This window comes from Nematolebias whitei, chromosome 21 (assembly GCF_014905685.2).
Source record: "Nematolebias whitei isolate Nwh7 chromosome 21, NemWhi1, whole genome shotgun sequence".
Classification (NCBI taxonomy): Eukaryota; Metazoa; Chordata; class Actinopteri; order Cyprinodontiformes; family Rivulidae; genus Nematolebias; species Nematolebias whitei.
The window spans coordinates 28656371-28678826 of NC_056518.1; the positions used below are offsets into that span (position 1 = coordinate 28656371).

Sequence of the window (22456 nt, forward strand, 5' to 3'; positions counted from 1 at the left end):
AGCAATCACTGCAGCTAAACATTTCCAGTAACTGTTGATTAGTCCTGCACACCAGTTTGGAGGAATTTTAGCCCATTCCTCCGTACGGAACAGCTTCAACTCTGGACGTTGGTGGTTTCCTCACATTAACTGCTGCTTTATTCACAACATCTGGATTGGATGAAAGTCAGGATTTTGACTTGGCCATTTCAAAACATGAACTTTATTCTTCTTCAACCACTTGTGTGCTTCAGGTCATTGTGTTGCTGCATGACCCACCTTCTCTTAGGTTCAGTTCATGGACAGATGTTCTGACATTTTCCTTTAGAAGTCTCTGATATAATTCAGAATTCATTGTTCCATCAATGATGGCAAGACGTCCTGGCCCAGATGCAGCAAAACAGGCCCAAACCATGATACTACCACCACCGTGTTGAGAAGATCAGACTTTGATAGATCACTGTTCTTTAAATCAAACAGGGTGCTCACTCACACCTGATCATCATCCCATTGATTGAAAACACCTGACTCTAATTTCACCTTCAAATTAACTGATAATCCTAGAGGTTCATATACTTTTACCACTCACAAATATGTAATATTGGATCATTTTACTCAATAAATAAATGACGAAGTTTAATATTTTTGTGTCATTTGTTTAACTGGGTTCTCTTTATCTACTTTTAGGACTTGCGTGAAACTGATGATGTTTTAGGTCATATTTATGAAGAAATAATTATAAAGTCTTCACAAACTTTCAAACACCAGTGCTATTTGTTTCCTGTCTCCTGATGCTTGTTCTGTCTCTGCATCTTGCTGTCTCACAAACACTGAATGAAGCTACATGACAAATATGTTGTGTTTACTGTTAGCGTGTTGTGTTACCGTTGGACGCTGGTATGCTGAAAAAGTCTTCTCAAACTCCTCCAGATCCAGAACTTTGAAGACCTCCAGATCATCGATTTCTTCCCAGATGGTTCCTTCTGTCTTGGCCTGAAACAAACAAATCGACAGCGTCGTGTCTCTTTCGTTGATGTCTCAGCTGTTTTGATGATAAATTCTCAGGTTTGACCAGTAAAACCAGATTCACGTCAGTCAAACTCAGCAGCAGGAACAGTTCTGACAGAAGACTTTACCTCCATCAGCTTGTTCCAGTTGAAGGACTTCAGCGGGTGAGATGGTTGAGGAATGTTCTTCTTCTTTTCTGCCATTCCTAAAGGAGCTCCTGGAGGTGGAGGGGGAGCTAACGGAGCCATGCCAAAGACCGGAGGACCTCCTGGAGGAGGAGGTGGAGGAGGAGGAGGAGGTGGAAACTTGGAGGTGGATGAGGTAGGAGTTGTAGGAACTTGACCAGCAGAGGTCACGGGTGGTCCCCCTGGAACACCTGCGGTCTAACAGGAGAAACGACAGGGCTTCAGATGTTTCACTCTGCTGTGTTTAATGACGTTCGTACAGAAACTGTTTCTGATGTCATGTTTGGTGGAGAACGTACGGAGCTGAGCTGCTGCAGACGCAAGGACAGATCCTCCACCTGCCGCTTGGCCTGCTTGTGCTCGTTGCTCTCTCGTTCCAGTTTGTCCTTCATCTTGTTCAGCGTCTCCATCATCTCGTCCTTCTCTTTGTTCTTGGCGTCGCACTCCCTGTCTTTCTTTTCCAGGCGCTGCTGCAGAATTTGTTGCTCTAAGAAGACGTGACAATAAAAATCTGCAAACAGGACCTGGAAACTCAGAGTGTGGTTCATGCATTTGGCACGTCTAGACTGGACTATTGCAATGGTTTGTTATCTGGGTGTCCAAATCCTTCTTTAAAAAGTCTTCAGATGATCCAAAATGCTGCTGCCAGAGTCTTAACTGGAGTTAGGGTTGGCTTGTTATGCTGCTATAGGCTTAAACTACTAGAGGACAAATTGACCTCATTTCATAAAATGATTTGTTAAAATTGAACAGTTTTCATTTGATAATATTTCTATCTTAACATGTGATTCTCGACCTGCCATTGTGTATCTGTTCCTCTCATACCCAGCCGGTCGAAGCAGATGGCCGCTTGTCCTGAGCCTGGTTCTGCTAAAGGTTTCTTCCTCATGAGGGAGTTTTTCCTTTCCACTGTCGCCTTCGTGCTTGCTCAAGATGAGAGTTCTGCGATGAAGTTAAACTCAAAGCAGTCTGCTTCTCAGATAAATAGTGTGAAATTATTATTTTTAGATATTAATGTTTCTGTTCAGTGCCCTGAGACGACTTCTGTTGTGACTTGGCACTTTATAAATAAACTGAATTGAGTGTTTGGATCTTGATTCTGTTTTTATGGAAAATGTGTTTGATTCTTTACCTTTTCTCAGTTTAGCAGCTTCTTCCTTCCATTGTTTCGCCTCATTTTCATTGACCAGCCTAAAAACAACAACATTGGAACAACACGCAGTAAACAATGGTTTACCTTTCTGCTGCCCTTGGGTCAAAGTGTCCCCACAGACTTCAGGGGTCATTTTGACCCGAGAGCAGCAGGAGGATTTATGTCTTTTGCTGTAAGTTATCACCTAGTTTTACTAAACAGACCAGCATGACCCATCACTGGAAACTAGATGTTTGAACTTACAAGTTCATTATGTTTTTAACGTTGAAGTCATCCAGCGGAGCAACATCTGGGTTGTCACCTTTGGCTGTCTGCAGAACCACCTGCTGAACAATCCGGTCCAACAACATCCAGTACTGAAGCGTGCTCCTGCTCTGCTTATCTGAGATTTTTTTTTAAAAAACGACTGTGAGAAGATGCTGTTCACACACACAAAAAAGGAAAATGGTGAAAGTGATGCCGTCTTACAGGGGATCAGGAGGCAGTGCTGCAGCACAGACAGCAGGTGAGGATAAGCTTCACTGTAGTTCAGCTTCTTCCTGAGCAGATCAAACATCTGGCTCGCACTTTTAGTGTCAACATGGACCTGAAGGAGCACATATCAGATCAACACACAAGAAACCGTCAATCTAAGTTCTTTACTATTTGAATGTAAAGTTTCTCACAGCGTCAAAGCGTTGGGACATCTCATATTCATCGTTGCCACGGAACTGCTCAAAGAAGTCCAGATGCCTGAAAGACACAATTCAGAGAACTATCCTACAAATGTATCAAAGTTAAGTTTTGTCCTCTGGACAGATTCTTCTTGTTGAAACGTTTCGTCTTTTATTCAAAAGACTGACGGAGGGCTGTGATCAGTTATACATCGAGGAAATTAAACAGCCACTGGCCAAAAGGATTGTCCAGCACAGAAGAGCAGCACCATCAGGCAGGCCAGTGGTCACTAGGCCTGTCACGATAACAAATTTTTTCTGGGCGATTAATTGTCTCAGAAATTATCACGATAAACAATAATATTGTTTGACAATAATTACTAATTATTGTCAAATTTAAGAAGAAATGTTTTTGACCACTGGAAGCAGTATAAGACTGTTGGAACCGAAGGATGGATAGTGAGGGAGCGAGCAGCGTGCCTCTTTAAGAAAAATGGGAAGGAAGCCCCTTGACATGACATGGGCTGTCTCTCTTCGGTTCTCTTAGGTTCTCAAAATGGCGGACGCTCGGTGTGGTTGGAGCTCTTAGCATTTTTCACACAAAGCTTTTAATTTAAAAAATCAGTAAACAAGTTCTCAGCTTCTTTTTGCAGAGAAAACAACTTTTTACACAAAGGCACAGGTTTCAATCATGAATTTTGGAGCTTCGACAAGACGGAGGTTTTTATCCCGAGGTCGGCCTGTTAGCTTAGCTTGTAGCTTAGCTTCTCTGCTTAGCTGCTTTTAACGATCCAAAAACACAATTGTGGACAGTTAAAATTAATTTTAAAAAGAAAGGGAGGAGTCAGTGAAGAACACCGGAGTTTATAAGACTGAGTTTGTTGCAGCTCCTCAGACTTTTGGATAAAAGATGAAATGTTTCAACAAGAAGAATCCATCCACAGGACCTGGCCTAACTTTGTTAGATTTTTCTACCTGGATTATTGAGCATGCATCAGGACATCCTACAAATGATCTAAGATGGAAACACCTCATGTACCTGTCCAGGGTGGCGTCTTCGTGCAGGCGAAGTTTATCAATGATCGGCTGAATGCCTAACATCAGAAACTCGTAACGTAAATGGATTCGGAAATCCAGATTTTTCTGAAAGCAAAATCACAAAAGAAAATGGAGAAAATATAAAAATTAAAATGGATATTTAAATCTTTTTATTAAACTGCATGATCATGTTTCTTCTGTCTTTATGGCTTTTAGACTTAGTGTTGCACATTGCTCTCTAAAAAAGCAATTATTGATGAATTAAGTGATATTTGATCAGCATGAGACAGATGTTCACCTCTCCTTCTCCCTGGCTGAGCAGAGCGTTGATGAAGGACATGGTGGCTGTTTTCAAACTGACTTCATCTCTGTATCGGCCGGTGGATCGGTCCAAACTTGTCAGCAGGTTCTGCACACAGAACACAAAAGGTTTAATGCTGGGAAACATTCTTCTGTTCAGTGTTTGCCATAATTTCAGGAACCACGATTCAGTTTAAACCATACTTTTACTCTGAAAGGTAACCACAGGTCACTTCCTGTTACCTGACTACATTAAACTTTACTGAAACATGTTAAAATGTTTCTGTAAAAGTCCTAGCAAATTTGAGAAACTTATTTCTAAAGGATTTCTGTAAAATTCAACAGAATATTGAGGAAAAGGTCCTGGGGTGTTCCTGAAAATTAGTTGGACTATTCCTGAAACGTTTCTGAAATATTTCAGTAAAGTAGCTTAAATATTACTGAAATGCTTCTGAAAAGTTATAATTCTATAGGGGAAAAATGTAAATTAAATATTTTAAAAAGTATAAAAGTTTTAGGGCCCAACATGTAAAGGATTCAAATTGAATCACAATTAAAAACATTGATGTGGTTTATGATTAAACCACATGAATGTGAAGAAGAGCAGACCTGGAAACGGGTTCTCTCTGAGGCGAACTTCTGGTAGTGCAGCATGGCCTCCAGGACCTTCTTATGACCTCCTGGTACCAAACAGACGGCGCCGAGGATCTCTAACACCGCCACCTGAGAACACACACATCCAAATTTTTATTACAGAGCACGAACTCCAGACGAACTTGAAAACAAATCGATCAGAAATAACCAAAGTAGAAGAAAAAGGTCCGGTTTCACTCAAAGTCGTTATCTCATTTTATCTTTCCACCAAACAGGACCGACATCAGAACAGGGACTGGTATGAAGAGAACAAACTAAAAGTAGCTCCAGTGTTTATTCAAACGTTCTTAAAATTCCACACGGGACGATTTATTTGGAAAAGTTCTGACTTCATGGGTTTGATTTGTTTCACGGGTCATTGAGCTGCTTTGACTCACTACAGGAAAGCTTCCCTTTTTATTTAATTAAGATAATCCCGTCAACCTTTGTCCCACTTTTTTATTTTCTAATCTTTGACTTACTGCTTGAACCAAAGTCGTGTGGAATAATTTCATAAAATAAAATTGATGATTCGTTATAAAAACAACCAAAGTTTTCCTCGCAGACCCACGACGTCTAATGTTTTTTAGCTCGTGGTCCAGGAAAACGTTTGGTTGTGTGTGGGCGGAGTCCAGCTTGTTACAGGTAGAGCAGGAAGTTCACCTGATGACACCTGTGCAGGTACTTCCTCCTCTGACGTTTATTTCTGCAGCTTTCACTCATCCTAACGAGCTTCTTACACACCTCAAACAGCCGAAGTGATGGAATTACAACTAACTGAATTCAATTTCCTCCCAAACTTCCAGGTGATGCTGAGACCTAAATAACTTTAGCTGAACTGTGCTGAAGTAGCTGAAACTGAGTTGTTGACGTTACAAGAAGCGGAACACTGGCTTAAAGCTAAAACAGCAGAAAACTAAGATGAATGAGCAGAACATGAGTCAAACTAAATGATGCGAAATGTTAAATAAAATAAAGTGACAAAACTATAGCTGATAGTAGCAAAGCACTAGCAAATTTAGCAAAAGGGTAGCTAAAAAAATGTAGCTGGAAACTAAAAAAAGAAAAAGTTACTAAAGTATAAAACTAGAAAAAGGCTAACTAAAATCTAAAATAGCAAATTGTTAGGTAAATGTATGAAAATGCTAACTAAATATATAACAGTAGAAAGTGGCTTGAAGCTAAAGGTTACTATGCTAAGACTAGCATATACCGTATTTTTCGGCATATAAGTCGCGTTTTTGTTTTTTGTTTTTTTTTGCATAATTTGCATGCCCTGTGACTTGTAGGCTGATTTATGGCATATTTATGGATTTTTCCCCCCCTGTATTTATAAACCAATTTTTGGCTGAGATATGACCGTTTTCATTCAATGACTGAAAAAAAAAAAAAAAAAATTAACAGTACCATTTTCAGCCACTAGATGGCAGCAGAGTAGCTTTAGCAGTATGGCATGCCGTTGTATAATGTAATAGGTAAACGTGGCTATAATGACAAATTCACAAAAGTTCACACAAACAATTGGACTTTATTTATTATCCTTTACTTTATACTTTATTGTTTTTGTCTTGAACTTTTTTTTGAATATACCATGTCCTGGATGACTGAGAATCTTCACCAGCTATTAATGACACAAGCGGCTTGCCATAGAGCCCCCACCTTCGTTCTGCTCGCTTCTTGGAGCAAGTCAAACCAGCTGCACTGCCTCGGTGAAATGCAGCTAATTCCGCAAATCGGATTTTGAAATACAGATGATTTGACCATCAAAGTGCATTTATTAAGCAAAAGTTAGACTGAGACACACCTTTACTATAATTTTGAGCAAACAAATAATTGTTCTTAAGTGTTAATCTTGTTAAATTCTTGTTAAAGTCCTCCTGTGCACATTCCAGCGGCCACCATTTGGCAGCCCATCGATTTTTGGCAAAACACCGGCCCACATTTCTCGGTTATCAGTGGTGACGCGTAATAGATGCGACGTATACGGCAAAGAGACATACTAATGGAATTTTCCACTTTTGTAGACATATTTGGACTGATGTGACTTATAGGGCGGTGCGACGGGTACGGCGGAAAATACGGTATATCTCACACAGTATATGTAACTGGGGTCTGCTACATGTTCACACCTTGGTTTTGATGTTTTCAGCAGCCAGACTTTGTGCGATGATGTTGATGCTCTCAGGGTGTCCCAGTACATGAGCCCTGCCCTGAGAGCTGTTCATCAGGGCCTTGAGGCAGCCGATCAGAGACGTATGGACCGTGGACTCGCACGTCTCATACTCCATCTTCTTCAGGAAGTTCAGGAGGCAGGAGAGACCGTCCAGCTCAATGAACCGGGTCACAAAGCTGCAGGAGATAAGTGACAGTGAGAACTGGTTAGTCTCAGAGGTTCAGGTGAGTGATCACCTGTTGGACTGAGAGCACACACCTGATTGGTTGAGTCCGTAGAGCTGTTTTCAAACCATCTATGACCTTCTGGTTTTCTTCTTTCAGAGACTCCAGATTGTTCCTCTGAGGAGACAGGGCCCAAACAGAAACCAGGAAACACATCCTGAAGCCGTTATTTGTTTTATTTATCCTTCAGGAGGGTGAACAGTTTATCACTTACAGCAGCCATCAAGTTGATCTTATCGATGTAAGACTGAGGTTGGCTGGTCACTTCTTTCTCATCTGGTCCCTGAAAAACAAACAAACAAACAGATTAAAACTAGATAAATTCACCAGTCAGTAAAAATGTTGTGTGAATGCTGAATGGTGTTGCTGAAAATTTCAGAAAGAACTAAAATATCATTATCAAAGCTAAAAGATGCAGAACACTAAGTAGAAGCTAATGAAAAGCAAAATGGTAGCTAAATGACAAAAGCGGCAAAGCACTAACTGAAAGCACCCAAACGTTAGCTAGAAGTTGAGAGTAGCAAATAACTAAAGGTAAAGTAACAAAATGTTAGCTGTAACTATCTAAAGTCTTGCTAAATCAACAGTGGAAGGGCTGGCTATAGGCTAAAAGAAGCAAAACACTACCTAAAGGCTAAAAAAAGCAAAACACTAGCTAAAAGTAGAAAAAAGGTTATCTAAAAATAACAAAAACTACCTGAAAGCTAACTGTTAGCTATGAGTCGCCAAAGATTAGCAAGAAACAAACAGTAGCAAAAAGCTTATTACAGGCTAAAAGTGGCAAAATGCTAGTTATAAATAGAAAAATAGTAGCTAAAAAATAAAAGTACTAGTAGGAAAAATTTACAAAAAACATAAAGGGGTTAGCTAAACATTGACAGACGGGGGGGGTCACACCAGGTATGAAAGCAAAGGTTCACAATTACATACTTTTGTAAGTCACAAATATGTAATATTGGATTATTTTCCTCAATAAATAAATGACAAAGTATAATATTTTGTCTTGTTTGTTTAACTGGGTTCTCTTCATCTACTTTTAGGACTTGTGTGAAACTCTGATGATGTTTTAGGTCATATTTGTGCAGAAATATAGAAAATTATAAAGCATTCACTAAACTTTCAATCACCACTGACTGTGGCTCTTTACTGAATTCAGTCCTGCACATTGTTGTCAGACTCCAGTCACATGTGAAACCTCCTGGTGCCTCCCCAGTCTGTTCATGGCCTGTCCCAAAGTGTCGTCTTTTGCTTTTTCAAGTATGGTTTTTGCTGCTAAGTGACTCCTGGTCCGAACATGTTCAAATGTTTTTTTACGAAGTGCTCTTTTCTGCTTTGTTATGTCAGAGGCAGGTGAAGTTATTAAACACAACACCCATTCTGTGGCCAGTTTCATTCCACCAGTCTTCTCTGGTCCTGAAGTCCCCACTGCCTTGCATGTAGAGCAACCCAAACCGGATTTTCCCATTAAAAGCCATGGATAATGAGTCTTCTTGGCCTTGAACTGGGCAGCTGTCCAGATTGTTGGGCATCCCTCACTTGACGGTTCTTCTGAGCCTGACTCTTCTCTGCTGTTGTCCTCCTCCACACGTGAAACCTCAGGGGGTTCATGGCGGCTGCCTGTGGGCTCCTGCACGGGTAACGCTGTGTTAGCTCGGCACTCATCCGCCACAGCACTCGCTCCTGGTCCAGTATCTCCATTGTCACGGTCTTCATGTGCTTCAATTGTCGGTTGTTTAGTCGGACAACGAGAATCAATTTTTGTAAAAAAATATAAAATAAAAAGAAAGTAAATTGGACTGTCTTTTTGACATTTTGATTTATGTTTATATTTTGAAAAATGGCGCAGTTGTTTTACGTCATGAACGTACGTCACGTGATTGCCCATCAAATATGTATTTCGTAGTTTAATAAACGATTAAAATTTTATTAATGATCCACTTAAATTATAAAACTGATTTGCAATTTTGTTATGCTTTTTAATTATATATTTTGAGGGGGGCTTTTTTATAAATATGCCCGAGGACTTTGGACTTTAGAGGCGGAAATTTGAAGGGTCAGATAATCTTATGTGATATTAAATTCAACTCAATTCAGTTTATTAAGAAGCAGCTCGTAAGCAGTTCTGTTTTGTTTAAAGATTTATGTAATTATTTTCAGTTTACATAAACAGTATAAGTGTTATTCGTTCAAGGCAGTTAAATTTATTCATAAGTACATTATTAGTAGGCCTGTGATTGTAAACATACATTGTTTGTGTTTATCTGATTATGTCCTTCATTTCTTGTATTTCAGGCTGTGATAAGTTGCAAAACAAGCTGGTAACAACTCTGTAATCTTTCCTTTTCACAGCACTAAAAAGAGTAAAGAGTGATAAGAGTGATGATGCTACTGATTGATGAAGTGCTTCAGGTGTTTGTTTTGTTTGTGTGTTTGTTTGTTTTTTGTCCCTTTCATTTTACAAACACATCCTAAAGTTTTAGTTTTTCTTGTGAATGGATAAATATTCCTTTTTGGTAGAGTTGGTGCTTGGTTCGGTACTTTTTACTTTATAAATGCTTCCTTTAGGTAAATGTCTTTGATAGCCTGGAATAAATATCTGTCGTTACGCTGATGATACTCTTTTATATTTATCTGTGTGTTATAGCTTAAAGAATCCAGTGGATCTAAAAATCCTAAATGTTGTGGTCTTTCAATCTGAGCGCCAGGAATAAACTTACTCTGGGTGGTCTTAGCTTCCAATGTATGGAACCTGAGTGGTATTTTTGTTCTTTAACTTTCGTATCTATAAAATCAACAAAAACACTATAACTATCCTGTCCTGAATAAGTGCAGTTCAGTTTATCTTTTGTCTGCTTCCTTCTGCAGAGATCGCCCTTTCTGACGCAACCTGGATTCAAGCCTACAGTCGCAACATTACAAAACCACAGCAATGACCACCGAGCTACCTCAGCACCAAAGAGATAGAGTGTAATACACAAATAAACAAGTATTTTTTTAACTTTTGTCTGTCCGATTGATTAAAACTTATTTTTCCGGTGCAACAGGTGTGTTGGCATCTTACCATTTTCTTACTGCAGTAAATCTGCCACTTCTTCTCAGCTGGCAGAGCAAACATGGCTGCTCTGTGCTCCTCTGACAGCTCCAGTTCATCCTAAATGGGACACAAAATCAGGATGAGTTTCAAGGCTGGACCCAGAACCCCAAACAAGGACTGCGTCTCTGAACGCACCACCAGCTCGGTGAACTTGGAGTCCAGCTCCTGCTGGGGGGGCACTGGCTGCGAGAGCAGCTCCATCCCGGTGACGACGATTTGTGGCTCGTCCCTTTCTTTGTAACAGCAGGGAAACAAGGAGGACATGTTACGGCCCCAGTGCTTCTTCCCCTGGGTTGTCATGGTTACGGCAGGTGTTGCCTGAGGAGACAGGTACATTTATCACCAACACAATGAAACAAAAACACATTTCAGGTCTGCAGGTTCTGAGTTTTAACTTTTAATTATCAGCCTATTAGAAAACCAAACAATACTGTTTTACCAGTATTTTCCCCAAAATGTTCTTTTTTCACTTTTTTTTTTTATTTTTTTTTATCTGAACATTTAATTGGGAACTCATTTTTCCCAACCAGTTTTTTTGCGTCAAACTATTCACAAAAAGAAAAAATATATATAAATGTATTGTAATTTAATATATAAATATAGTAACAAATAAAACTATAATGTCCTTTACATGTTCTTTTTCTGCTCCGGATGAAATGTGAAAACCTGTACCAGAGCCGCCACAAAAAGAGGGTGATCGTGTAATTATCTCTGTATTAATTTTTTTTGTCTGTTAGCAAAATATCTCATGAACCACTGGACAGATTTTAATGAAACTTTCATTAAGTAAAAACTGCAACTGATTCCATTCCAAGTCAGCTTGATTCAAGATGGCCACCACTGCTGATGGCTACAACTCAGTCAGTTTTACTGATCTTGGGTTAAACTCTGGAGTGGTAGTAGCTGAGAGTCATCCACAACACATATTTTGAGCACAAACAGATTAGACAGCATCTTTGTTTAACATTTTGACCTGCAAGTCAGCGGGTGATGTGCATTCTTTCAAGGATTGATCTTTAGTGGCCATTTTATTTTACAATGTTCGTATTTTGAAGCTTTAAGTTTGTTTTGTTTATATTGTTTTGTTGTTTGCGTTACTGCGTATTTATACATACTGACCTTCTTTTCTACTCTGTTTTACTCAGTTTAAAATCGTTTTTCTGAAACTCAAATTCTTTCATGTTTTAGATTTATTCGTATTGTTGACTTGCGCTGATCGTGACTTATTGTGTTTTGTTTTGTTTGCTTGTTTGTTTTTTTATTTTGGGTTTTAAAATGGGATATTGCTGACACCTGAGCAGGTGACAAATTAAGTCAGCTGTGGATTCGCGAGCTGTCATTACTTTTCCTCCATGTTTGTATTTGCTGTTATGACAACTGTAGTTTATTTATTTATTTATTTATTTATATCTTTCGTTAACTGATCGATTTTGTTTTCTGACTTAGACTGAATTAAAATGAAGTAAAGTTTACAATGTGCTTATTTGGACTAAATGTCATCAGCTTTATTATGTTGTTTGATTGTTTAAATTATAGTAAAATGAAATGAATGGATTTGACGATGTATGATGTGTTGTTTTGAAAAATACATAATATATTTTCAGATTAAAAAGCAGAATTTACAACCCAAATCAGTCCACAGAGTTTAAACAAACACCAAACAATGATGATCCAAAGTCCACAAACTGAAACATCTAAGTTTGCTGACCTCAGACTAAAACCAGAGCCAAGGTTTCACTTTTAAACAGAATTTAACTGATTTTAGTTTAATCTTCTCTGTGTTTCTGACGGATTTATCACACCTGAGTTACACACAGGTGTTAAGATCAGGTCAATCCCATCCCAGGATGGGTTTTTATTACTCATAACAAAAATATTTCATCAAATAAAATAAAATATATTGATGTGACGTGGACAAAAGCCGTGTTTTCTTGTGAATCTGCAGCTCCAGAAACCAGTAAAACCTGAAATTTGGATTTCTAAACCATCTGGTGTTAAAGATTTATAAGATATTTTAGATAAAAATAAAAAAAAGACTTTCTTACCTTTGAGATCCTCCCTATAGAAAAATGTGGGAAGTCATTTTCGGGCTGTGATGGGTCAGAACCTTAAAGTCCAACATGCTGACGAAGGCAAACTGTGATTCTTCTCTTTAAATGTTTTGAATCATCACAACAACAAAAATGAAAAATCTTTAAAAATAAAAAGTCATCACGTCCAAGAAGGAAAACTAAACAACTCACTCGGTCTGTTTCCTCCACAGGTGCACAGACTCACCTGTTTTCAGGAGCTGATTCACGTCGTTCATCCAGTTTCACAGAAACCTGCAAGACTCCACCAAAGACTCAGCGTCTGCTTGTGTGCCTCTGATGTCATGCTCAGTGTGTGTGTGCGTGTGTGTGTGTGTGTGTGCGTGCGTGTGTGTGGAGGTGTGCACGTCCAGCAAACTGTCAAGCCCATGAGTGTAACTCTGGAGTTTCAAACTCAACAGCATTCCTGCAGCAGGAGTCACACCCAGCCCCACCCCTGCAGCTGCAGCAGCAGGTGGGGTGAGGCTGTGGGTCACACGTTTGATGCTCAGTCATTTACATCTGAGCAATTCAAACGATGGACCGAACCTTTTGGTGCCTTCAGAACCTACCCCAGGTATTTGCATCAGCAGGTTGAAGTCACCTGATGCTGAGCGTGTCGGTGCACTGATCAAAGATCTCATCTCTGTTGTTCTGTCTTTAGGTATTAAATTATATATTTTTATGATTCACTCAAAGAAATCCATCTGAAACCTCAACCCATGCAGCTCTGTCTCAGATCTTTCTATTTATCCAGACTGGATTCGGTTTTGGTTTTAAGATTCTCGCTAACTTCCCTCAAAAGTTTAGTGGGACTTGTCTAATTCTGCTAACTTGGACTAATTTTGGACAGGTCTAAACTTAATCTTCTGGACTGGTGGAACCCTGACCCTTTGAAGACATGCTCAGGTCTAATGCCTACCATCTGAACTAGTCCAACACTGACCCTCTGTACAAGGAAGCTAACTCTAACATTCTGATCAGGTCTAATCATGAATGTATGCACAGGTCTAACCATGGAGAGGTCCAATCTTAACCTTCTGTACAGGTCTATGGTCTACCCACAACCTTTTAAGCAGGTCTAATCCTAAACAGAACTAACCTTTACCCTCTGTAGAGGTCTGATCCTTAACATCTGTACACGTCTAAACACAACCTTCTGAACAAGTTTAACCATAAACAGAACTAACCTTTACCCTCTGTATAGGTACAATGGTGAATGGTTGTTTGTCTCGTTTGTCTCTATGTGTCCCAGTGATGGACTGGAGACCTGTCCAGGGTGTCCCCCGCCTATCGCACAGTGATGACTGGATATGGGCACTAGTGACCCCCGCAACCCAAAAAGGAAGAAGTGGGTAAAATATACGGGATGGATGTTTCAAACTCAGGTTGTGGGGGCAACAGCTTGAGTAGGGAGGTCCAGACATCCCTCTCCACAGCCACCTCTTCCAGCTCTTCTGGGAGGACCCCAAGGTGTTCCCAGGCAACTTGAGAGACATAGTCTCTCCAGTGTGTCCTGGGGCTTCCCTGGGGTCCCCTCCCAGTTGGACATGCCCGAAACACTCCCCCATGTAGTCGCCCAGGGAACATCTTTACCAAATGCCCAAACAACCATAACTGGCTCCTTTCGATGTTGAGGAGCAGCGGTTCTATTCCGAGTCTCTCCCAGATAACTGAACTTCTCACCCTATCTCTAAGGGAAAGTCCAGCTACCCTGCGGAGGAAACTCATTTCAATTGCCTGTATCCATGATCTCATGCTTTCAGTCACTACCCAGAGCTTGTGACAATAGGTGAGGGTGGGAACATAGACTTACCAGTAAACAGAGCTTTGTCTTACAGCTCAGTTCCCTCTTCACCACAATGGACCAGCACAGAGTCCACTATACTGCAGATGCTGCACCAATCCGTCTGTCAATCTCACACTCCATTCTTCCCTCGCTCGTGAACAAAATCCCGAGATACTTGAACTCCTTCATTTGAGGCAGAACCTCACCCTCGACCTGAAGAGAGCAATCCACCCTTTTCCGACTGAGGACCATGGCCTCAGATTTGGAGATGTTGATTCTCATCCCAGCAGCTTCACACTCGGCTGTGAACCGCTCCAGTGAGAGCTGAAGATCAAGACACGAGGACATCAACAGGACTACATCATCTGCAAAGAGCAGAGATGGAATCCTGAGGTCACTGAATCAGACTTCCCACGCCCCCTGGCTGCACCAAGAAATTCTGTCCATAAAAGTCATGAACAGAATCGGTGTCAACGGGTTGCCCTGGCAGAGTCCAACTCCCACCCTGAAGGGGTCCGACATACTACTGGCAATGAGAACCAAACCCACACACTGCTTGGAATCAAACAGCCTGTAGCAAAGAGCCCCCAATCCCATATTTATGGAGCACCCCCCACAGTGTACCTGGTGGAACATGGTCAAAAGACTTCTCCAAATCCACGAAACACATGTAGACTGGATGGGCCTCTTTCCTCACCAGAGAGGCCACATTCCATGTCCCAAGAGCCAGCTTTGGTAAGTCAGAGTCAGAGCACCAAGGCCCCCGCCTTCGGCCACTGTCCATGGCATCATGCACCCCACTTGTTTGGCACCTCCTGCAGGTGGTGGGTCCACAGGAAGGCAAACCCATGTTGCTCATTCAGGCTGAGCCTGACCGGGCCCCATGGGTAGAGACCCAGTCACCAGGCACTCGCTGATGAGCCCCTCCCCCAGGCCTGGCTACAGGGTGGGACCCCAGTAACCCAAGTCTGGGCAAGGGACACTGAGCTCCTGGTTTTTGTTTGTTCATATGTCTTCAGAACTGCTCTTTGTCTAGCCTGTCACCTAGAACCAATCTGCCTTGGGAGACCCTGCCAGGGGCTATTACAATTGCCCCCAACAGCAGAGCTTCTAGGATCATTTAGGCGCACAAACTCCTCCACCACGATAAGGTGGCGATTCAAGATGGGTCTAACACCCAGTTCAGCCTTTACTGATTGCAAGGTTAGACTCTAATTCTGACCCCCTGAAAAGGTCTCACCTCCTGGTGTTCCACCAGAACATGATATTCATGGTGTAATTGATCAAACGTCACTGGATTGACGATCCAGACAATGATCCATAATGTGACTAAACTTATTTTCTGACAGTTTTATTTAAACTTTCTTGTCTACATCTATCTTAGATTCTTACCAGTTTGAGGGAAACTTTTCTCTGACACGGTTAGATTATGTTGATCTGTTTGTTAGATTATTTAAACATGAACTGCAGGAATCACCTGAATGACTTTAAATTCTGCATGAGATTGACTTTTTCTTTTTGCCCTTTAGTTTATTTTATCAGTTGGGAACCAGAAATATGGACTACTTAAATTCTTGGATCTTTCTTATTTTTAAATGTGTTGAAAAAGATCCTGGGATTTGTTAGCACCAGACTCATATCATTTAGAGGTAAGAGCCGTATAATTATCTGAGATCTCTGTCTGTTGTGTGTTATGAAGCCAGACGACATTCCAGCTGACACTGTCTGATCTGCAGCAGGAAAAGTGACAGTTGCTTCATTTTAGCGTTCAAGACGAGCCTCGGTCCTGTTTGTCACACAGGAAATGATCGGGGCAGAGACGTCAGGAACCAAAGTTCTCAGACGAGAAAGTGTCAGCTATGTTGTGTTTCTGTTGAACAACAACTCTGAGTTCTCAAACTTATATCAGGAAACAGATTTTCTCCTCCACGTTGAACACTTCAATTATTTTTCGTCTTCAGGGGTCGCCATTGTGAGTCATTCTCCTCCGTCTTACTCTGTCCTCTGTCGTAACTCCAATGGCCTACATGTCCTCGCTTACTGCATCCACATACAGGCGCTGGTCATAAAATTTGAATATCATGAAAAAGCTGATTTATTTCAGTAATTTCATTCAAAAAGTGGAACTTGTATATTATATTCATTCATTACACACATACTGATATATTTCAAATGTTTATTTCTTTTAATGTTTATTATTTTAACTGACAACTAATGAAAACCCCAAATTCAGTATCTTAGAAAATAAGAATATTACTTAAGACCAATAAAAAAAAGGATTTTTAGAAACGTTGGCCAACTTTAAAGTATGAACATGAAAAGTATGAGCATGTACAACACTCAATACTTAGTTGTTACTCCTTTTGCCTGGATTACTGCAGTAATGTGACATGACATGGAGTCGATCAGTCTGTGGAACTGCTCAGGTGTTATGAGAGCCCAGGTTGTTCTGATAGTGGCCTTCAGCTCTTCTGAATTGTTGGGTATGGCATATCACATATTTCACAATACCCCATAGATTTTCTATGGGGTTATGGTCAAGGTGAGTTTGCTGGCCAATTAAGAACAGGGATACCATGGTCCTTAAACCAGGTACTGGTAGCTTTGGCACTGTGTGCAGGTGCCAAGTCCTGTTGGAAAATGAAATCTGCATTTCCATAAAGTTGGTCAGCAGCAGGAAGCATGAAGTGCTCTAAAACTTCCTGGTAGACGGCTGTGTTGACTTTGGACCTCAGAAAACACAGTGGCCCAACACCAGAAGATGACATGGCACCACAAACTATCACTGACTGTGGAAACTTGACACTGGACCGCAACGTGAATTCTGTGCCTCTCCTCTCTTCCTCCAGACTCTGGGACCTTGATTTACAAAAGAAATGCAAAATGTACTTTCATCAGAGAACATAACTTTGGACCACTCAGCAGTAGTCCCAGGCGTGACACTTCTGATGCTGTCTCTTGTTCAAGAGTGGCTTGACACAAGGAATGCAACAGCTGAAACCCATGTCTTGCGTACGTCAGTGCATGGTGGTTCTTGAAGCACTGACTCCAGCTGCAGTCCACTCTTTGTGAATATACCTCATATTTTGGAATAGATTTTGTTTCACAGTCCTCTCCAGGGTGCAGTTATCCCTATTGCTTGTACACTTTTTTGTACCACATCGTTTCCTTCCCTTCGCCTCTCTATTAATCTGCTTGGACACAGAGCTCTGTGAACAGCCAGCCTCTTTAGCAATGACTTTATGTGTTTTGCCCTCCTTGTGCAAGGTGGCAATGGTTGTCTTTTGGACAACTGTCAAGTCAGCAGTGCTCCCCATGAGTGTGTAGCCTACAGAACTAGACTGAGAGACAATTTAAAGGCCTTTGCAGGTGTTTTGAGTTAATTAGCTGATTACAGTGTGGCACCAGGTGTCTTCATTATTGAACCTTTTCACAATATTCTAATTTTCTGAGACACTGAATTTGTGGTTTTCATTAGTTGTCAGTTATAATCAACAACATTTAAATAAATAAACATTTGAAATATATCAGTCTGCGTATAATGAATTAATATAATATACAACTTTCACTTTTTGAATGGAAATACTTAAATAAATCAACTTTTTCATGATATTCTAATTTTAAGACTAGTACCTGTATTTGGCCTTCTTCTTTGTCTTTTTCCTGACAGCTGCATTTCTAACATCCTTGTACCAATATACCCACTGTCCCTCCTCTGGATATATCCAAACTATCTCAGTCTGTCCTCTCTAACTTTTGCTAACACCTTTTTGTCACATATCACTCCTGAAAATGTTCTCCATCCACTCCATCCTGCCTGGACTGTTTTTCCAGAGGACAGTTGGATAGCTCTGTTTATCAGAGGGTGAAAGGACAGCTCGGTCAAATAAATGCTGATTGGACAGCTTGGGCCCTTGGAGGTTGATCCTGAAAATATTTTTCTTTGACACCAAAAAAGGATGAAAAGAAAGGTCAAAGGTTAGACAATAAATCAAACTGTGCTCACCAGCCTTTTCTAATTGTAATGTTCATATTCTCCCACGAAGGGGTGCTGTGGTACAAAAATCATTAACTTTTAGATTTTTTAAAAAAATTATTATTATTACTCTTTTACAACTTCTGTTAAAAAAAAAGAATAATTATCATTTGAACTTGGCTCAAAAGGTGTCTGCAACAGGTAATCACAGATAAAACAACTAGGAAATAACCTATTTAATATAAAAAAATAAAAACAATATTAAAATGCAAATTAAACTATAAAAAAACAACACAGATTACTCTATTTCTTGTAAAATCAGTTCACTTTCTGTTACTTTAGTTTTTAAACATCATTTTGTGTGTGATTTTTAAAGTGTGGTATATTGTATTTTTACAACCATGACCAAAAAAAAAAAAGATGAACAGTGAAGGTAAAACATTTTATTATAACCTTAAATGTTTAAATGAATCACAAAACTATTTAAAACCAGAATATGTCACATTGCCAGATTTTTGCTCATTATCTTTAAAAAAACCCACAAAAATAACCATGACAATCATTCTTATGTTTGCTGACGTTAAATAGCTGTGGCAGCCATCTTGAGTTAAGATGACTACACAATAATTAGCTGTAAATGTTTCCTGCATGCTTAGTAATACTCTAGATGTTCAACCAATGCTGAGTCAGTAAAATCCACTCATTGATCTTTGATCAGTTTTGCTAACAGACAGACAAATGGCAGATAATAATAATAATGAAGGTTCTGTCCAGTGTGAAAGCTCCCTGAGCTACATTCTGACCTGATACGAACTTCAGATGTTTCTTTTTAGCTTTCTGAGGATGAAAATTTTAATTTCTAGAAATTTTAAAATGTAAATAAACAAACAATGTAACTTTTCTGTGTAAGATGGATTTTAAACGAGTAAATGAACCTTTTTGGGTCCACGTGGTTCATTTAGACAAACGCTCCGGTTAAAGTCTAGAGCTGGTCGTATGAAAGCTGCTCAAAATCATCTGAACATCGACGGATCGGATCATCGGAGTACGGTAAACGCAACCAGCGATCTGACAAACAGATCAGATAAAAACAAGCAACGTCTCACAGGCTGGTATCCGCCGTCTTGGTCTTTACCTCAGCTCCGATGTTGGCCGGCGTCATGGTGTCAAGCCGAGTGTCTCTGCAGAAGAACACGGCCGGGTTCCTACAGGCCCACATGGCTACCTCTCCTCCTGTTTTCCCGGGACTGGAACTCGACAGCCGGCTGTTGTTCATCCCCGCTCGGCTCACGTAGCGGTCCCTGATCCTCTCTGTCTGGTTATGCCGGACCTCTCGGTTGCGGCTCTGGCTGGAGAGGTACGCAGCAATGTTTCTGGTCCGATATCCTTCCTCCCTGCTGCGGCCCAGTAACATGGAGATATTTGGGTTCCTCAGGGCATAGATCAGAGGGTTGATGGCTCCATTGGACCAGGCCAGCCAGATGGCCACTGTGTCCATGGCCGGGTTGAACCTGTAGTTCCCGATGGCCGTGACCAGGCCCATTAAACAGTACGGACCCCAGCAGCAGATGATGAACACTATCATGATCAGTACTGTGGTGGCGGTTCGCATCTCGCTGTAGAACCGCAGTAAGTAGACGTACGTGGTGACGGGTCTGACTCGGATCTCCGAGAGTCGGACGGTCTTACAGATGTTGTAATGGCAAAAGCACATAAGGGAAAAGGGCACCAGGTAGCACACCACGATAAGGCAGACGCTGTACGCTGTCCCCACACTGGAGCTGCTGGAGTGGAACACATACATACAGTGGTAAAAACCAGGTTTATGAACGTCTGTTGGTGTTCGGACCAGTAGATACGCGGGCAGGGAGAAAACCACCGCTGTGACCCACACAGCCACCAACAGCTGGGCAGCTTTCTGACACCCGATCTTAGCCTGAGGCTGCCGGACGATGGCGTAGTACCTATCAAAAGAGATCAGCGTCATGGTGAGGGTGGAGATGATGCCGAAGCAAGTGTTGAAGAAGCCGTTGGCGACGCAGAAAGCGTCTCCGAACATCCAGACACCGTCCTTGCTGAAGAGCATGACGAAGGAGAAGGGCAGGCACAGGATGGCGGTCAGGAAGTCGGACAGCGACAGTGACATGATGAAGGCATTGGTCACTGTTCGGAGCTGTCTGTGTTTGACGATGACAATGACGACCGCGGAGTTACCCAGGCTGGAGAGAAGGAAGATGGACAAGAGCACCAGGGCCTGAGCCGCCACCGTAACACCCTGCAGAGCCGAGTTACTGTCAGCGACGCTCAGGACTGCCGCCGTTGACGATATCTGATGGGCATCACCGAGATCGCTGCCCCTCTGCTCTCTGAGCGCTGAGAGGTTCCCTGTCGTTCCCTCTGCAGCCTGAGTGGCGGCGGTCACCAGGCTGGTTATTATGGAAACAACCCTGTGGACACACCCCCAAACAGATGGAGAAGTTATTTCACAACTGAGCTCTTCATACATAGATCTGCAAAGTTACTGTGTGCAGACGTTGCCATTTTTGTGTCAGCGAAGGTTGATTAGCTGTGGTGGCGACCATCTTGTGTCAGGTTAACTCCATTAGTTGCCGATGTATAGTCAGTGATTGCTTTGAGAGTTTTATTCAGATCCATAAAGTGGTTCATGAAATGTTTTGCTAGCAAACAAATTATGCACTGACATTTGTTTAGCCCTGTCATTGGGGGTCCTGCCCTCCTGGTCCCCCAACTTATTGACGCCCCTGGTAAATTTTCTAACTGCAGACCTTCTTCTTGATAGGCTCAGGAATTGTGTCAGAATGTCTCGGGGTTAATCCAGAATCCTGCTCTGATTCTGGTGTTTACATTTAAGTAAGCACAGTGAGGATGAGGAGGAGGAGGAAGAGGATTACCTTGGCTCCACAGGTGAGGAGGTGCTCAGCTGGCTGATGATGGAGTCAGAAGTGTAGTTGATTCCGCCCCGCAGGGCCCTGCTAACAGGTGAATCCATGGATGAAGAACAACAGAGTGAATCCGAGGTTCACTTCCTGTCATCCCCACTGGCAGCAGCAGGAAAACCCAAACTGGATCCCATCAGAACCCAGTCAGTCCTGCTGCTGCAGCTGAAGATGAATTATTGATGGTTTTGTCCCATAATCATCCTGGTGACCTTCCTCTACTCTGGGATGAGGAGGTCACGGGCTGAAGCTGCGATCGACCTGCAGGAGTCTTCATCAAATATGGATGAGCCCACATTTAGAACCGAATCACACAGAAACATCGTTTGCTCGTTGAAGGGGATGCTGCTTTTATTCTGCTGCCTCGTGCCCAGATGTGTAGGAACATCTGCTCAGAGGAGTTTCAAACATCCAAACATGATGGTAAATCATGGGATATTGTGATAAAAACCGGGATAAGAATGTAACCGGAGTTACACACCTTCAGTCTGGAAGACGGACCTCAGACCAGCAGGAAAAACCAGAACCCGTCCCTGCTGCAGCTCAAAACCGATCCCGGTGCAGCCTGCAGCCCCAGCAGCAGATCAACACTTATCGATCATCTCACAATCACTTCCTGACCAGCACGCGCTCGTTCTCTGACCGTCTCTTTTAGAGCTGCGTGAATGACAACCCCACTTAGCTCCAAACGCGCGCGTGCGCGAGCAGACCGGAAGCTACCTCTGTGCGCGCGCTGCCTGCGTGCTCGGTGGTTCCGCGCACGCACCTACAACAGCCTGCATTCAGCTCAGGCAGGCTGCGGAGCTGAGTGTGCGGTGACAGATTTGTGACTGTTGCCATGGTAACAGCAGGTGATGCGCGGTCCTGTCAGGCTCCAGGTGTTTGATGGGTCTAACAGTTCACATACGGCATCACGTGACTCAGGGATGAGATTTTTATTTTCCTCCTTCAACCTGTAAATATTGAAAGAAGAAAAAAAGTTGTTCCAACTTCAATTACACGTTTATAAAACATCTGATCCGGCAGCGTGTTCTTCCGGGTTCTGCAGGGTTCGGATCAGGTTTTAGATCTGCCTTGGAGGATTTTGTTCCTGTTCTGTTCATGTAGTTTCTGACAGATGTGCAGATTCATGCTGGTTTAGGCTCCAGTATTTTGTTCTGCTTCTTCTCATCAAGATGATTCTCAGTGAAAGTCCATTTCATTTTGAGATAGAATAAAAAAAAAA

At 41.7% G+C, this 22456-nt stretch overlaps 2 protein-coding genes across 2 annotated transcripts in view; both read right to left on the minus strand.

Moving 5' to 3' along the window:
* Positions 1-10753, minus strand: part of LOC119427392 (disheveled-associated activator of morphogenesis 1) — a 15342-nt gene extending 4589 nt beyond the window's left edge. Inside the window, exons 1-16 of the mRNA XM_037694998.1 lie at positions 10576-10753; positions 10408-10497; positions 9812-9814; positions 7561-7629; positions 7381-7463; positions 7079-7298; positions 4926-5039; positions 4315-4425; positions 4018-4121; positions 2991-3057; positions 2794-2911; positions 2569-2707; positions 2305-2363; positions 1472-1659; positions 1116-1370; positions 865-972 (exon numbers count right to left, since the gene is read on the minus strand). Coding sequence (XP_037550926.1) covers positions 865-972; positions 1116-1370; positions 1472-1659; positions 2305-2363; positions 2569-2707; positions 2794-2911; positions 2991-3057; positions 4018-4121; positions 4315-4425; positions 4926-5039; positions 7079-7298; positions 7381-7463; positions 7561-7629; positions 9812-9814; positions 10408-10497; positions 10576-10740 — 1893 coding nt within the window. The 5' untranslated portion in view covers positions 10741-10753. The remainder of the gene's footprint in view (positions 1-864; positions 973-1115; positions 1371-1471; positions 1660-2304; positions 2364-2568; positions 2708-2793; positions 2912-2990; positions 3058-4017; positions 4122-4314; positions 4426-4925; positions 5040-7078; positions 7299-7380; positions 7464-7560; positions 7630-9811; positions 9815-10407; positions 10498-10575) is intronic.
* Positions 10754-19376: 8623 nt separating this feature from the next.
* On the minus strand, positions 19377-21395 carry LOC119427300 (G-protein coupled receptor 135). Its single transcript, XM_037694878.1, has 2 exons — positions 21187-21395; positions 19377-20721 (listed from the first exon to the last, which is right to left on the minus strand). Exons 1-2 carry the CDS (start codon positions 21282-21284, stop codon positions 19377-19379), a joined length of 1443 nt encoding a protein of 480 aa, XP_037550806.1. The 5' UTR covers positions 21285-21395.
* Positions 21396-22456: the final 1061 nt, after the last annotated feature.